Source organism: Apis mellifera, linkage group LG8 (assembly GCF_003254395.2).
Source record: "Apis mellifera strain DH4 linkage group LG8, Amel_HAv3.1, whole genome shotgun sequence".
Taxonomy (NCBI): Eukaryota; Metazoa; Arthropoda; class Insecta; order Hymenoptera; family Apidae; genus Apis; species Apis mellifera.
This window is the reverse complement of record NC_037645.1, coordinates 2,371,571-2,388,980: the sequence shown is the minus strand read 5'-3', so window position 1 is coordinate 2,388,980 and position 17,410 is coordinate 2,371,571. Positions and strand designations below refer to the sequence as shown.

The following is a 17,410-nucleotide window of genomic DNA, read 5'->3' as shown; positions in this document are numbered from 1 at the left end:
ATGAGAATAATCAAACAAAATTGACAAAGAATAACAGAGGAATCGCGCGTTTTCGCGCCATTTCATGCCAAGTGAATGCAGAGTTTTGCAGATCATAGCCCTGTTCTTCGCTATCCCTCGCTTTATTCTCACTGGCTCCTCGCGATATAAATATTCAACATGGGTCGTCCCTCAAGTCTTCTATCTCTTTCTTCGTATGTTCCTCCTTTTCTGTTCTTTCTCTTATAACACTATCTCTTTTCATTTACCACCCAAGCCATTCAACTTCTCTCTTTTCAACTTCTTCAATCTTGCAGATCGAGATTACTGAAGCATCAGAAAAAGATCATCAATCATTTTATATAAAATTTAATAAAATTTCTACCGACAAAATTCAGAAGCTAAGTATTCATTTCAAACAAATTTAATAAAATATCTGAAATAAGTAACAAAATTATATTCATTTCATGAATTTCAATTTCTTTATTTTCAGAAATCATTAAAAGAAGGAGCTAAGAAAATTAAATGAAAATATAAAAAAATATTCAAATTCCAGTTTTATCCATATTCTATCTTTCTTCTTTTCATGTTCACAGTTTTGACAGTGGTTACAACTTTTGTAGCTCCCTGATCATGATGCTCAATCTCCCAAGCCCCCTTTTAGTATATCCTTTTCTTTCCAACAGCTAAGTTTTGTGGGTGGGGACTAACTGACAGACACGATGGATAAAAGAAACCGTCCCAGAGCATTGGAGGGGTTTATATAGGCGGATAGAGGGGCCAGGTAGGGGAACAGCTCCATAGTCGAAGGCGGGGTTCCTGGTTGACATGAAGAGGCAGTCCGAGGGCCGGTTCTTTCAGATGAGTCTGAACTTTCGAGCAGAGACGTATGCTCATTTACAAACCTGCTATAAATGTATCGATACTATATTAATGCCGAGCGTGTATCCTATGATAACTCAAATTTTTTTATAAAAGAGTTACTCCATAATCCTTTGAAATCCTGAAATTAGATATAATTTTATTCAAACAGGTTCAAAGTGCTTGGGACGTGCTCTAGTGAGTGATGTCTAAGTGTTTAATTATTAACTAATAGTCAAAGTGAAGTTTGATGAAGATCATGCAGACCACACAACCAGTGAGTCTCCAGACGCAAAGGATCCAGGGGCTCTATCTTCTGGACAATAATGACAGCTCTGGAATTCCTCATAGTGCTGAAAGCTCGGCTAGTAATTCTCCCGATCACTATGAGAGATTTTCACCTTCGACACACTTAATGGATCTAAGTAGTCCACCTGAACACAGGGATTTACCCATATATCAATCTCATCATCATCTTCATCATCATCAAGTACTTTATCAACAATCACCTTACCTGATGTATGAAAATCCTGATGAAGAAAAAAGGTATCAAGAACATCCCAATGGAAAAATCCTTAGGGAACTTCAAACTGACTATGATAGACGTCTTCATGATAATTCTCCAAGTTTTTTATCAGACCATAGTAGAGATCAAGAACAAAATCTTTATCTAACTCCATCCCCTCAAATGTATTCCTCTGGAGGAGAAGAAATAACACCTAGACAATCTCATCAAAGTTATCATCACATGGATTCGGTTGAATACAAGCCGGAAATAATGGAATACAAACCGGATGTAGAAGAGCAGCGATACAAGCAGGTGGAGATAAGCCAAATGACAGAACCGTCCTCTTCAACTAAAAGTTATGTACTCGAAGGACCCAGGAATGGAAAGAGAAAAAGAAAATCGAGTACTATTGAAAATGAATCTGAAACGGAAAGTAACGCTTCTTCGACAAAAACGAAGATGAGAAGGAAAAGTGGAGCAACATTTGAAGAAATTCAAAATCAAAGAGTGATGGCTAATGTGAGAGAAAGACAAAGAACTCAAAGTTTGAACGAAGCATTTGCTGCACTTAGAAAGATTATACCAACATTACCAAGTGACAAGTTGAGCAAAATTCAAACATTAAAACTAGCTACCAGATACATTGACTTCCTGTTCCAAGTATTGCATTGCAATATGGAAAACACTGAGGGTGCTGATGATGCTAGTGAGTTTTCATCACATTTTATATTCAAGATACTAAAATCAAATTCAATTATAATAATATAAGCTTTGCACTAAGCAATTTATATTTTTTAATTCCATTTTTGAATGCATTTATTAGATATAAATATTAAATAGATATTTTATTCTAATTACTTTCTCATTTTTTTCTTCTTTTCATGTTTATTAATTTATAAATATTAAAATTGATGAATATTCTACAAATACAATCTTTATACTTTGATTTCTATTTTAGTATTTCGATTATCTAAATATCTATTCAAATATTTAATTATACGAACACCTGTTATCTAGACATTCGATTATTCGAATAATATCAATGATAAAAAAAAACAATAAATATTTAATAAATTTTAAATATTCCTATCTGTTGTACTTTCTATGTATATAATTATCCAAAAAATTCGATTATTTTTGACAATTAGTTCAATTAATCAAAATTTTACTATATATAAAATATTCCTTTAAATTTGCTTGTTAAAACATTTTTGCCACTATAGCGGCAGTAAAAAATTTTTAGTATTATTATTAAAATAAATAAGAGTAAAATGCATATTATATAGATATATTATATTCATGAATCTAAACATCTAAATAATAATCTTTGATACTAACTATTATAACGTATCCGTCGGCATATACCTCCAGCCAAGTAGCACGTGTTTATAGAAACTAGTTCGTTTGTTTAAAGTTCCTGTAATTAAACAGATCCCCATGAAGAAGTGGTTCTGATTTGAATATCAACAACTATGCTAAGTAACTGTGTCATCTCTAGAGGTAGCCCTTCAGGTAAACACTTTTCCCACTCGACTTCTGTTATTTGTCGTTAGCTAAAACAATCTTTATCAAACAAATTGATAAAAGAATAAATCAAAAATGAATCAATCTAAATTTTAAAAAGTTGTTAAAATTGAATACATAATCTTTTCTTTGCATTTCAAACTTGGTTAATCTCTTAAGTTAGTTTACTGTTGTATTTTTGATAAGTTTATCTTAATTTGTTAAAAAATTTGTAGTATTCTTCTGAAAAAAATTATATTAATTTTATAATTTTGATATCATTTGATCTAATTTTATATTTCAACTTGAAGAAAAAAAAGAATTAAATAATTTATGGAATATTTTCTTTTTAAAAAATTTAATACTTGAAGAATTTTCCAATGAGATTTATATTAAAGAATTCTGTCGATAATGTAAAGACAAAATATGCTTTTTCAGTATCTTGCATCATCTTGTATCATCAATTTTCTTGCATCTCAGTATCTCAGTCAGCGTTGACAATTAGTTAGGGTGCGATTTAGTACAAGTCAAATAGCGACAATATATGCAGTACAATAACTTCAGGTGACTAAAGATATCGAGACACGCTAACTGTCTTGAAGACGAGGACGATGATTGGTCCATTTTCAGCGCGCCAACCGCGAACACTCACTGTGTATTTCTTCCTTTCATCTTGCTTATCTGATATCCCATGACGTTTTTCTCTCTTCGTCTTGGCAAGAATTTCTTTTTACTTGCCCTTGCCCGAATACTCCGATTTAAATTCTTTCTTCTCTAAATAATTTAAATTATAATTACAATGTACAGTATCTACGAATTTCGCAATTTATTTTTTATTTCAATATTTTCAATTTCAACGCTTCAATTTTAAAGTTCACAATTTTGGTTGTTCTAAGTGTTTGCAGTTTCAGATATTCTTATTTTCGAGCATTTGTAATATTATGTGTCTGCAATTTTAAGATTTTTCACTTCAAAAACTTTTAATTCAAAAAGTTTATATATATATGATATTATACGATATTTGGAATTTTAAAAATTTCAATTTTAATTGTAAATGTTTCATGATTCGCTTGGAATTTTAGGTTTTCTAATTCTGAAATGCGTAGAATTTCTTTCCTTCCAATAGACATTCCAATTCAAGGATCAAGTTCGAAAAATATTAATCAAGCTCGATTTTTTGTTTCAGGCGAAAGAAATCCAAGAAGTGCTGTTCTAGCCGCCAGAGAAATAACTTCATCGTCGTGCAGCTACATGGCTCACGAAAAACTTTCATACGCTTTTAGCGTTTGGAGGATGGAAGATGATTGGAATTCGAATCTCTAGAAACTTTAAAAAATATTTTTTGAACGCTCAACAAGGTAAAAGTTACTTTACATTGATAATCAACGCTTTAAACGTTGTATGAATATCTAGAAAATATAGAGAAATTTTAAGACAAGAGCTTAACAATGCTCAGTGGTTATTTAAACATATTTCTATGAAATGATATTTCTATTCATGATGATGTACAAACTGGGAGTTTGTTAATTTGCTGTGTCGATTTCCTATTTTCGCTGGCACGAAAATATTGAAATTATGATAATAGGGAAAAGACAATGTTATGACATGAAGATAATCTATTCAGGATCAATAATGCTTTCATGGAGCATATTATTTAAACAACATTTATTTTTAAAAATTATCGAATTTTTTAACATTATAATCATATAAGGAAACAATCTTTCCATTTTCATCGTCCAAAACGAATAATTTTATGAATATATTTAATTTTCAGAAAATTGAAGTAATCATAAAATTATGATGAATTATTTGAACAATTTTTTATGTCACCAATTTATTTTGTAGGCTTCTGTGATGTGTTTAGATATTATTCTAATTCATTTTTTATATATTAACAAAACAGTATGAATTATTTTATTTACTTTTTTAATCCTTTAATAATAATTCATTAATATAGTGATCAAACATTAGAAAAAAATATCAATCAATTCGTTTTCCATTTAAATAGCACTAATTTTCGTTTCTTAAAATATTATTTGATAAAAATTATATTAAAAATTATTTTTTTCCTTTGTAAAATTAATTATCAAAAGTTACTTGTAATTTAAATCTGAAGCATGGAATAATGTCACACTTGCTGGCCATTACGAATGACTAATTAAGAGTAATTATTTCTCTAGAAGGATTAAAGACATCTTTTATTGATCTTTTTGAAATCACGACAGACGACTTCGTGATAGATCAAGAAAGATTAGGTTCATGAGACATAACGTAGGTCAATAATTTATGTCTTCTTCTCGTTCTATTAACATTGGAATGTCTTTGGCTAGTTAGCTAATTCCTCCATAATTTCTGAACTGTGTGAAAGTGATAATATAACAGTTCATTAATGATCTTTTCTGTTTTCTATCAATCTCAATCTTCGAAATGGAGCAAAATGATCCAAAATAATTCTATTCCGTTCGTATTGATTCATTATATATATATATATTAGTACTTATTTACTCAGTTATTCTTCATATTTATTTAATATATATTAATAAATTTATTTGTCAAAAAAATATCGTAAAACAAGATATATTTTTAAAATTTTCATTTACAAATATTTAATTCTTATTTATAAATCATTTATTGGTCAATTCATATAATTAAATAAATAATTTTTTATAAACTTAGATATAAGTAAATATAATTAAATATAATTTCCTACAACAATATATAGGGTATTCTGATAGTACTTACATCAAAATAACTCCTAAATCGTATAATAGACACTATTAGGGGTTCTCTAAACTTTACCAATTTTCCTTCTTCAGATCCACGACAGACAGTAGTATCATTGCTACAATTTTACGAGTTTTTTTACGAGTCTCGATGATCGTGGCAGACTAACGTCTCGACGTTGTGGAAACAAGTTCTAACTGCTCCGACGGGTAGATGAAACTTAAACAAAACAACCGACAGAGAAACATTAACGATCATTTTGGCGCCAATAGGCCGGGGAAGATATCGTACCTTTTTCAATTTTTCTTCTTTTCCATATTTTATCTGATGATGAGAATAACTTTTAGCAGTATCTATGATTTCATAAATGTTATAGTTAGTTAAAGTAGAGGTTCCTTCATAGTTTAGTCAACTTTACATGAGAAGGTTTTGAACACAACCAGTTATTTTAAACCAAGAAGACAAGAAGGGAAAAGTTGGGTCTACGTTTGACTTGCTTAACGAAGACACGCTACGTTAAATCCGCCAGCGTCTTTATTGCCGCACTGAATCTTCGTGAAAAAAAGTTTGCCTCCAAACGAGGTGCCATCAGTGTCCCCCTTGAGAAGCTGTCAGGAAACTATTCTCTTTTCCTTTTTCTTTTTTTTTCCTTGTTAAAGCTTTATATTAATTTCGAAAGAAATTTTACTGAAAAAAAAAATATATATATAATTTTCAAGTATCTATATCTATTTACAATTACAATTTTATAATTATATTAAATTTTACAATGAAATGAAATAAAAATAATTTTAGATTGATTTACTGGAACAAAATTACTTTTTAGTTCTTATTTTTTATTCTTTATGAATATATTTCTTTTATCATCAAAATTTAATTTAAAACAATTTTATAATTATTTCTTCTTCATTACTGTTTCTCTTCTTCTTCTTCTTTTATTATCATCGATAATGAATATCTTGATTAAAATGATAATAATGAATTATGTAGAATTTTAGCAGCAAGTGTGACAAGTTTTCTTAAAGCATATCAATGAAATTTTTTTTTATTGATAGTTTCAAGCTAAATTTTTATAAATACTGACTTAATATTATGCATGTTATATTCATTCAAATAAAAAAGTTGAGTATTTAAATAAAAAAATTGAATATCTTGAAAGAACTAAGCAAAAAAAAAAAGAACTTTGTATACTTTGGTATATTATTATGTTGATTAAAATGATTAAAAGATTATATAACATAATACTTATGAAAATCACTATATATAAATATATAGAGTTATAATTATCACAATGCAAATTGCAATTAATTATATCTGATTCACAGCTTCAACACCGGATATACATATATCAAATAAATATATCAGATATCATTTTCAAAATGAATTTTATATATATATATATTTCAATCAAAAATATATATGTATATGTATATATATATGTATACATATTGAATTAAATAGAACCCTTAGCTCTATATAAATAACATTTTTTATAAAAAAAATCTGAATCATCATAAAAAATCTGATCATTTTAAATAAATTATTTCATATGTAAAGTAATCTCGAATTTGTCTTAATAAGATCATAATTTTTTATAAATTTCTTGTTAAGAATAAATATCTATCTTATATATTAATATCGAGATTGCTAATTTTTAGAATTCTTCATACAGAAGATATATTGTACCTTATATAGCAAATTGTATTTAATTATAAGTTTTTAAATAGCCTTAAACATACAGCAGAAAGAACCAAAAATTTTGTATATAGTAGACTAAGAACAATTTTCTATGTTGTATATTCTCCAACAAAGAGATAATTAAAAAAATATCTATTTTTGTCATAAGTTCATCTTTAGTTTCATTACCTTAAGGTACAATATGGCCGGAAATCGCAATAATTTATTTTTCACCAAATAATTATAATTAATCATTAAAAAATAATCTTGTAAATAATGTAAATATTAAAAATTTATTAATATTAAAATTAAATTTTTTAGAAGCTTAAATTAAAAAAAAATTGAAACTTTTGATAAAGTTTCTATTTCTTTTTTTCTATGTAGATATATATTTATATGAAAATAAAATTTATAAATACAATCTATAAACTAATCTATAAATTAATATCTTACAGAAAATTTTCAGTTTAAATTTCAAATAGTTTTCATTTTTTTTAAATTTAAGATTTTTTTATTTTAAATGTTGAATTATATTAATTTTTATATAAATGACCGTATGAAATTATTTTTATATAATTCTCCATAATTTTTTTCAAGAATTGCTACCTTTGATAACAATGTTTCCTAATAAGGTAACATTTGAATTTTCATTCCTTGAAATGATGCCAAAGTGCATTTTTTAAGTAACTTATTAGAGTGTATTTGCACAATTAATGTACAGTATTTTTATATATCAATTGCGAACAATGCAATAAAATTAAGTAAATAGTGAATATTAATCTTTCACATTTTTTATGCACCTCAATTTTCCAAACTTATTGTTTTTAATTTATTTAATTTATTTAATTAATTGATAAATAAAGACTTTTTAACAATTAAAAAAAATTTTAATTTTTCAGTTTGAGAATTTTAAATATTTCATAGAAATATTTATTCAATTAAAAAATATCTAAATCCACAATAAAATGTATGAAAATGATAAAAATAAAATTTGTCACTTTTGTTGCGCCTAAGTTCCATCAACACCGGAAGTTCTACTGCGGAAGCGGATGACGTTTAATGCATAAAGGATCGTCGCATAATGCCTAGTTAATGTTACAAGAGTACTCGTAACGAATTCAGGCGCGAAACATATGGATATTCCCAGATCGTAAATTCGAAGAAGCATCTTAGAAAGACGAAGAAACAGTGTTGGAGGAGAACTGATAAATAATTTACCAAATGCCAGCCGATGGCAGGCTTAATGGATTAGACGAGTCAGTGCAAATATTATTGCAAGGAAACGGCAGTTAGCAACGCCCAGTTTGTCCGATTGGTCAAAAATTATGTCAACTGGTTGTCTTTTGGCCAATCAACGTACACCGGATGTTCGTCGGATTTTTAAAATATATTTTCTCCACTATTTATCTTCTATATTGTAAGAATATTGTGATTTTTTTTCTAATGAAATCTTCAATATTACTTCATTTCGATCCCTATATTGTATACAATTTAAATAAAAATTAAATAATTTCAATAAAATTTAAATTATAGCAAGAATTTATTATTTTCTTATTATTATTTCCTTAACCAAGAAAGAAAAGAAAAAGGAAATTCTGGTTTACGCAAATGAATTAATATTATTGATATTATTTAATCACAAATTACTAATAATGAATTAAAAGAATTTTTTCGGAAAAAGAAAAAAAAGTAGATACGTACTATATATTTCCAATTCTTATCTTTCTTTTTTTTGACTGAAAGCAGTCATCATTGAATTAGTGATCATAAAGTAACCAACCGGTAGCTGGAAGAACTGTCACATTCTCTCATGGTGATCCCAGAAATCTGAGAAACCACCTAACCTAAACATAGCGACCCACCACGCTTCACTGGTTTATTTACGAACGCGAGAACTCGATGGAAATCCTGCCATCAGCCCTATGCGTGACTGTTTTATTATTTCATCTCCTGCTTTTTCTCGTTTCATAGATACGAGGCAAATTTTTAATCAGATATTTTATTAATATTATGTACTCTTTAATTCTAAATAATTCCGTGTTTTCTTTATAATTATTCAAATCAGATTTTCTATGAAAATATTTTAAAACTTATTATTTGATTAACATATTATCACAAAATCATAAAAAAGGAAAAAGAAGAAAGGATAAATATCTGTTCTCTTTGTTTTATTATCACTTGCAATTTGTTACTTTACGTTTTTTTTAGAATAATTAATTGTCCATCGTTAGTATTAATCATAATCACCACTTTCTTTACAGTTTCCTTCAATATGTATAATATATGTATAATATATATGAAATTGATTTAATGACATTATGCTGTCTTATACAGTTTGTTTTTTAATGGTTGACATCATCAGAAATATAAATAAAAGTATACTTACAATGACAAAAAATATCCTGATTATATTTCAATTATTTTATATTCTTCTGTTTTATATTCTGCAATTATTTTATATTCTTTAAATCACAGTAAAGAAAATCTTAGCAATTTTTTTGTCATAAATAATTAAAATTCTATTTACAATAGTTTTAAAAATTTATATACTTGAATTCCAGTAACTTCCATAACCTATAAAACATTATATATATTTATTATTTAATTTTTTAAATTATATGTTTTACAATTAAAAAAATTTGGAGATCTTATAAGATCCATTTATAACATTTATAATATTCTCTTAATATAAGAATCATTTTAAGTTCAACTGAAGCATCATTTTAAGAAATGATCTTAGTTGAAAATCAAAGATGGGATGGATTAATAAGAAATACTAAGCAAAAACATTTACATAATTTGATTATCCATCCAATTTTTAGTTTTCATTTACAGGAGCAATTTCCATGAAGAATATAAATATCAATGGCAACTAATTAAATCGCATAATTAATTCATTTTTGCCATTAATTATTTTCGAAATAATTTTTTTGATGGATAATGAGATAAGAACTCATTAATTCACGATCTTCTAAATCATGCCTAGTTTATTCATTGGTTTTTGACAATAATAAAATATTTTTAATTATGTATTTTTATTAGTCTTTCATAAAAAACAAACTCTTTTGTTTATTGTTTTAATAATAATTTATATAATTCAAATAAGATATGTTTGAATTTTTTTTTAAATTTTTATTTTTATCTTTATTAAAAATTTAAAATTTTATGGCAAAATAATATAAGATATATCGAAGAATATAGACAGAATATAGTGTGTTTTATTTTCATTTCATAAAAATTTCATGACTAAATGTTATTTTTTTTCAGACGCTTTCAAGACAAAATCGAAAAAGAAGAGGTTAGAATTGTGAAAGTCAGAAGAAAAACGCGATTTCCTTATTTTATGATCAAACAAAATTGAAATTTATATATAGAAAGTTTTTGAAGCAATTGCAGAATTATTTGAACATTAGAATCCATAAAATGAACTATGAGAAATATTATGGAAGATTAATTGAAAATCTAAATAAATAAAAAAAAATTTACTAGAAAACTTAATTCTATTTAAATTATAAATTAATTTAAATTATACTTAAATTAATCTATAAAACAATATTAAAAATTTGAAACCAATTTTGAATCCTTAAAAAATATTTATCCAATAATATTCAAATTTATCCAATCATATTTTCCAATATTTTTTATATTCTATTTGATATTCACTTAAACGGTTCAAATAACAAGAATTAAACAGAGTTGGTAAGAAAGTTAAAGATGGCTTCACAGGATATATCCTTCCTCCCGAGTGCACTCAAACAAAGAGCTATTGAAAGAAAATTCTAACTGTTTATCGTTTCAATAAACCGTGACTGCTTCCGTTTCCTTTCTTCCTTTCTGATTGGCAAACTATTAAATGGTACTTTAAACAATCCTCGAAAATACTGTATGCAATATATCTCGATCGTATTTCGATTAAATATATCGGAATCGATCCTTCAAACTATCGATTGATATTATAAATGAAAATATGAAATAGAATTAAAACAATAATAAAATATGTAGGAAAGAAACAAAATGTTCTTTAAAAATTAAAAAATGAAAAATAAAAAATAATTTTTCAAGTAATATTATACTTCTCTTCAATATTATGATTATCAAATTAAACAGATGAAATTATATTAGCATCTATACAACATAGTTGACATATATAAAAAATTTAATAATTATTTTATTTATTTCTATTTATATATATTCATATATTTATATAAAAAGGAAAAAGATAGTACACAAAACCGTAAATTGCATGATAAAATATAGAGCCTTTAGAAAACTGTTTTTCTATAATGACATCTATATCTGATCTAAATTGCGATTTTTCGTCCATAGAATAACCATATTTCGTGCATTTTACAATCTATTTACATATTTAAGTAAAATAATAATTGTTTACGTATATGAATAAATAAATGTGTAAATTTTATATAGAAATATTAAAATGCACAACGAATGTTGATGATAAAATGAAGATAAAATTATTTCAAATTTTTTACATATCATATTTAAGAAAAAGCAATTTACTTTTCTATTTATAATTAAATGCAATAATAATATGTAAGAAAACGGCTATTTCTTTGTCAAAATAATCCAATATTACAAAAAATATTGTTTTAAACATATTAGTTCATTTTAAATAAGTCGTAATTCGAGATGGCGCTGCTATACAATCGAAAAGTGCACAATTTTAACTTTCTTTTTTTTTCTTCTTTTTTTTTTTTTATAGACAATTTCGCAGACTTGATTTTCTTTTTCATTTTTAATATAACTTTTTACTCATACATTAAACACAACCAGTAATTAAATCTATCGAAAATATTTAAAGTTTTAAAATTATATAAATCTATTGAGAGTTAAAAAAAATTTGGAAGTCATTATTTCTTTTTTTGTTATAAATATATTGAATATCAAGAAAGCAAAAAAAAAAAAAAATGGTTTTTTGCATAGAAAAATTGTTACACTGTCTTTGATTCATATAAAATTTACAGTGTCTTAACGTAAAAATATCATTTTAAAGATTAAAGTTATTTTTTTTTCTTTTTTTTTTAGTATTGTTTGTTATTATAAATTGTTAAACGTTTGGTATATATAATAACCATATTAATGTCTGATATCATCAATTTTACAAATACATAAAATCTTTTTTTTTTTATTGTTGTAGGCAGATGGCAGAAAAAAAGATTATGTTCAACAAAGCAATAATAACCGATTCGAACAAAACTTCTTTGAGTGAGCTAACATAGCAACATGTATATATACTCAAAAAGCTGATAAATTTCCAGCATATTTTCTAGTATTATTTTTCAAATGATTCAATTAAATGACAAATATTAATGCTGATCTGTTCAATTTCTTTCTTTTGTGATAAGTTTCTTTATCTTTGATATTACATATGTTTTACTAGTCTACTACACATATTTACAAAATCGACATATTTCGCCGATGACACAAGCTATTCTCTATTAAGCTTAGTTCGATTCAGTTAGAAATTTTGACTTAGTTTCTCATTGGCACATCGCAGAGGCAAACTTCTTTAGACAGATTCGGGAAGTTTTTATGATATAATATGTTATAGATGTATAATGGAAATTAAAAATTACGAAGACTGTAGCAAAATTTTAATTTTCATTGATTTTATAGTTGTGTTGGGAAGCCCCCACGATTTTTAATTTATCATTTTATTTCTTTCATTCTCTTCCTTCCTCTTTCTCCATTCACACACACATGTACACATATATACTTTTTCTCTCTTCCTTTATCATAATTCATCAAATAATTGCTAAATATTAAAATTTAGATAGTTGAACTATACTTTGGAAATTCGCGTAACAGAACCTGATCGAAAGCCGATAATTTGAATCCGAAATTTACATTGATTTAAATCAATTAATCTTTTGATCTTTTTTTACAATTGCATAAAAACTTATTGATACTTTATTTCCAATGATAAACACTCTTATGTAGAATTCTTCAAGGAATTATTACCATTGTTTCACGATTATCATGTTTAAAATTTGCAAATATAATACAACTTGTATTTTACAAGTAACTTTGATATAAAAGTCTATCAAACGCCATAATATATCAGCGTATTTAAAAACCAGAAGATTAGATAGATTCTTCATGTTAATTCGACAATTATGGACAAAGTCCCAATTGAATTTTTAATACTTTTTTTCAAGATCTGCACGCATCATTATCACAACTTTTTTTCACTTTTCTCCCTATACATAAAAAACAAAGAACAAATCCTATACATTCATTTTTTTTTACTTATTCTGTAGCAACGCTCCACAATACGTATTTTACTGTAAAAGCAAAGGCCGCGAATCCTATGATGACAACAAGATTGGTGAGCACATTATACAATGGACTTTGATCCCTTTGCAATTGATCACGTAATAGTGAAGAAACTTCTGAAGCTGTGGATTGATGCCTTGCCTGTTTTTCTAATTCTTTTCTATGTTCTAATTCTGCCTTTATTGTCTATAAAATATGATTTTTTTTTACTAATATATTCATTACACAATGAAATATTTTTTTTATGACATTAATACTACCTCAACAGTTTCTGGAAAAAGTTCACAAAACAACTTGTCCTTTAAATTATATTCCAAACTCTGTGCAGCAAATTGTTTTTTCTCATAATCTGATGTATTGATACTACCCATGGTAGGACTATTTTCAATCTATCATAAGAATGATTATTTTCAAATATTAAAATAAATTGATTATATATAATTAAGTTTATTAATTATTATTTTATTATACCATGAAACTAAGTAATCCTGTAAGAATAGTAGACACACTCCACGCTGGATTCCATGTATCAGGATGAAAATCAGAAATAGATAAACATAATCTTGTATTGACTTTAAATCTGCCATTAGGAGTAGTCATATAAATGCTGGGAGGCTGAAATGGAAATTCTACTGGAAATATAAGTTTCCCATGATAAAATCCTCCTTCATAAGGAGTTTTCTCTGGGCCTTTTACTACATAATGCCTATAAAAACATATTTAATATTTATAAATATTTATTAATAATTTGCATAACAAATTTTCTTTATAGATATTAAATACCATTCCATATCATACATACCATTCTAATATATTAGAAGGAACTGGCTCTGCAACAACATATGGTATAGGGTCTTTTTTAAGACGCAAATAATCTTGTTTCAGTCTTGCTGTTGCACTATTAGTTATCCTATTCATATTATATTAGAAATACTTTGTAAATACTTTGTAATTCTTTATTTATTAATCCTTTGTTATATTTTAAAATGTATTTTTTATACAACAATTTTTTATAAAACTCTTTTATGTTGACTCTGGGAAAGTGTAATACTTTTGTTTATTTTATACTGAAATACCATATAAAAATTGCGTGTTTCACGTGACAACTTGAAACGTTGACTTTCCAAGTTGTAAAATGTGTTTTACTCTTAGAATATGACGTTTAAAGTATTATTGTTTGTGGTAAATTAATAAAAAGAGAATTTGAATGCGAGTTAAAAAATAGGTTACGTTGTCTTTATTCTTGGTAACGCAGATGCAGATATATACGAAGAATATCGTGTATTGAAGAAGTGTTCTTGACAATCTTTATCTTCCCACTTACAGAATATTCACGAATGACACTAAATTTGACAGCAACTCTTTCATGACAGAAAACATATGACTATGAAATGCACTGAATTATTTCATTTCGTAACAGTGTTGCCAAGTTCTATTATAATACATTTAATAATTATTGGCGAATTAATTGATAAATCATTTTTTTTTATGATTCAAATTCTTATTTTATCATCCACTTTTTTCTTTCTTATTAATTAAGAAAAATATAATATTTGTTTGAGAATTTTTAATCGATGAAAATATTGATAATAATTTGATCATTCAATCAAATTCAATTCAATATAAAGTAGTATATATTTAATGAAATTAAACAAATAAATTGTAATTTATGTAAAAAAAATATAATTAAAATGAGATTATAAAACAATTATGTGTAATTGTGAGAATAAAATAGAAGATATTTATATAAAATATGAATATAATCTCTCTCTCTTTTGAATTTATTATTTATTAAAATAATAAATTTTTTTAATAATAACTTATATTACTTACATAATTTTCAATTTAAAATGTAAACATTTATTAACTTTTAATTATTTTTAACATTATATTTTAAATATTATATTTTAACTTTATTAATGATACAAATGATTTATAAAATTTATCTAATTTTTTAAAATATTATAAATTTTTATAAATAATTAAAAAGAAGTTCTATTAATATTTATTTACAAATACTTTCATAGAATAAATATACTAAATTGTAATTTAAAAAATATCAAAATTTTGAAAACTTATTACACTTACGTAATAAATAAATATTGCAAAAATAAATTATGAAAAACTATTAACATTCATTCATACTATTATTCCCTAGATTCCCTAGATATTAATATTTATAAAAATATATAATTATGAATCCAAAAATATTTATGTATAGAAATATTTTTATAAAAATATAATAAAAAATATTTACCAAATACAAATAAAAAGAATAAAGAATATTTTCATAATTCTGTTATTTAAATTTTTCTACTAATTCAATTCTTTGTAGATTTATCAATTCTGATCATATTCTTTATAATATTTTTGTATATAGGATATGGTACATTTTGAACCACCTGTTAATATTTGAATTACGCAATATTATTTATAAAGGATATAGGAATTATTAGTTGATGAATTGAGCTTAAGATTCGTGACAGTCTCCGCCTCTCACGGACTATCACCGGGAAAATCGACACTGTTGTTGATACTTTTAGTACAAAAAAAATTATTCAAACATTATTCATGAACTGTTTAAGAAAATTTATTTGATTTTAACATTTATTTAAATAAATTGCATTATTAAACTCATCAAAAAGATGAGTTCTTCAGTTTCAATAAGTAATACTGGTCCTATGACTAGTACTACAGGAATGGAAACAATAGTGGCTGTGGCTCTTGGTGCACTAGCTGCTGTTTTCTTTGGTGCATTTCTAGTTTTGCTCGTCATTTGTAAAAGACAAAGATGTTACTATGTAAGTTACTTTTTTTTTGTTCTTTATAGAATATGATGATAAATTTATATAATCTTTATTTTTAATATGATAATAAATTTATATAATTATATTTCAGAATCAAAAAGATTCTCCAGATCTAAGCTCAGATTTATTAGAAGGAGAACATTTTTCTGGTTTAGGCTTAGATGCTTGGGAAAGTGAAGAATGGTTAGCTGGTGCAGAGAGGTATAGAGTATTAATATCTAGAGATGAAGCACTAAACTAATTATTCAATAGTCAAATTTTGTGGACAATACAGATGGGTTGATGATGCTACGGGTTTAGCTCCACTGTGCATTGATGTATTGAGATCTTGTCATACTTTGGCTTCTAATCTCACTGCTATTGCAGGAACAGTGAATAGTAATACTATTCCATTGGAAATCGTGGATGTGAGTGTATATCTTTTTAACAAATAATAACATTTATTAATGAATTTATATTTCCTAGGTTGCCAGACGTATTCCACCTCGTGTTGATGATGTAGTTAGAAGTTTATATCCATTATTAGATGCAAGATTATTGGAAGCCAGAGTAGCAGCATTAGTATTGGCTGTTACACATTTAGCATTAGTAACTAAGCATGGAGTCTCCAAAAATCATGCTAGGAAGTTAGCTTTTATTGATCAAGCTTTAAATGATATGGATTCTCATTTATCAATTTTGAGAAATGCTGCATTGGCACAAGAAGTTGCTTGTTCTATTCCAACTTCAACACCAGTTTAATTTTTAATTTCTACAAGAATTTTCATCAATTTTTCACAAATTGTTTACAATTTTTATATTTCATGGTTTTAGGTTTTATAATAGGTTTACTAAGTATTGCGTGAAATTAACACGCAGTATTAAAAAATATTCAATCGAGTATCTCTTTTTTTTTATTAAGTCAAGATCCAAAACCTATAGTGCAACTTCGATTTTTCTAGCAACAATATTTAGTGTATTACATTTCGTGTAATTATAATTATTACAAAAATGCATATATACTTTTGTGAAATAATATATTAAAAAATATATTATAAGATATATGAATATACGGATG

At 25.8% G+C, this 17,410-nt stretch overlaps 3 protein-coding genes across 4 annotated transcripts; 2 read left to right on the top strand and 1 right to left on the bottom strand.

The window, feature by feature from the left end:
* Positions 1-978: 978 nt before the first annotated feature.
* On the top strand, positions 979-10,735 carry Twi (twist). 2 transcript variants are annotated; one of them, XM_006559426.3, is made up of 3 exons: positions 979-2,054; positions 4,038-4,209; positions 8,267-8,769. In XM_006559426.3, exons 1-2 carry the CDS (start codon positions 1,091-1,093, stop codon positions 4,172-4,174), a joined length of 1,101 nt encoding a protein of 366 aa, XP_006559489.1. In that variant the 5' UTR covers positions 979-1,090; the 3' UTR covers positions 4,175-4,209; positions 8,267-8,769.
* Positions 10,736-11,955: 1,220 nt separating this feature from the next.
* On the bottom strand, positions 11,956-15,128 carry LOC413253 (ubiquitin-conjugating enzyme E2 J2). The gene is made up of 4 exons (XM_396699.7): positions 14,349-15,128; positions 14,018-14,252; positions 13,807-13,935; positions 11,956-13,732 (listed from the first exon to the last, which is right to left on the bottom strand). The coding sequence occupies exons 1-4, from the start codon at positions 14,462-14,464 to the stop codon at positions 13,520-13,522; spliced, it is 693 nt and encodes a 230-aa protein (XP_396699.1). The 5' UTR covers positions 14,465-15,128; the 3' UTR covers positions 11,956-13,519.
* A 914-nt stretch (positions 15,129-16,042) lies between these two features.
* Positions 16,043-17,094, top strand: Tmem98 (transmembrane protein 98). The gene is given in 4 exon segments (NM_001142461.1): positions 16,043-16,347; positions 16,445-16,554; positions 16,628-16,760; positions 16,819-17,094. Coding segments are annotated over 4 exon segments (675 nt in total). The 5' UTR covers positions 16,043-16,191.
* The last annotated feature ends 316 nt before the right edge of the window (positions 17,095-17,410 follow it).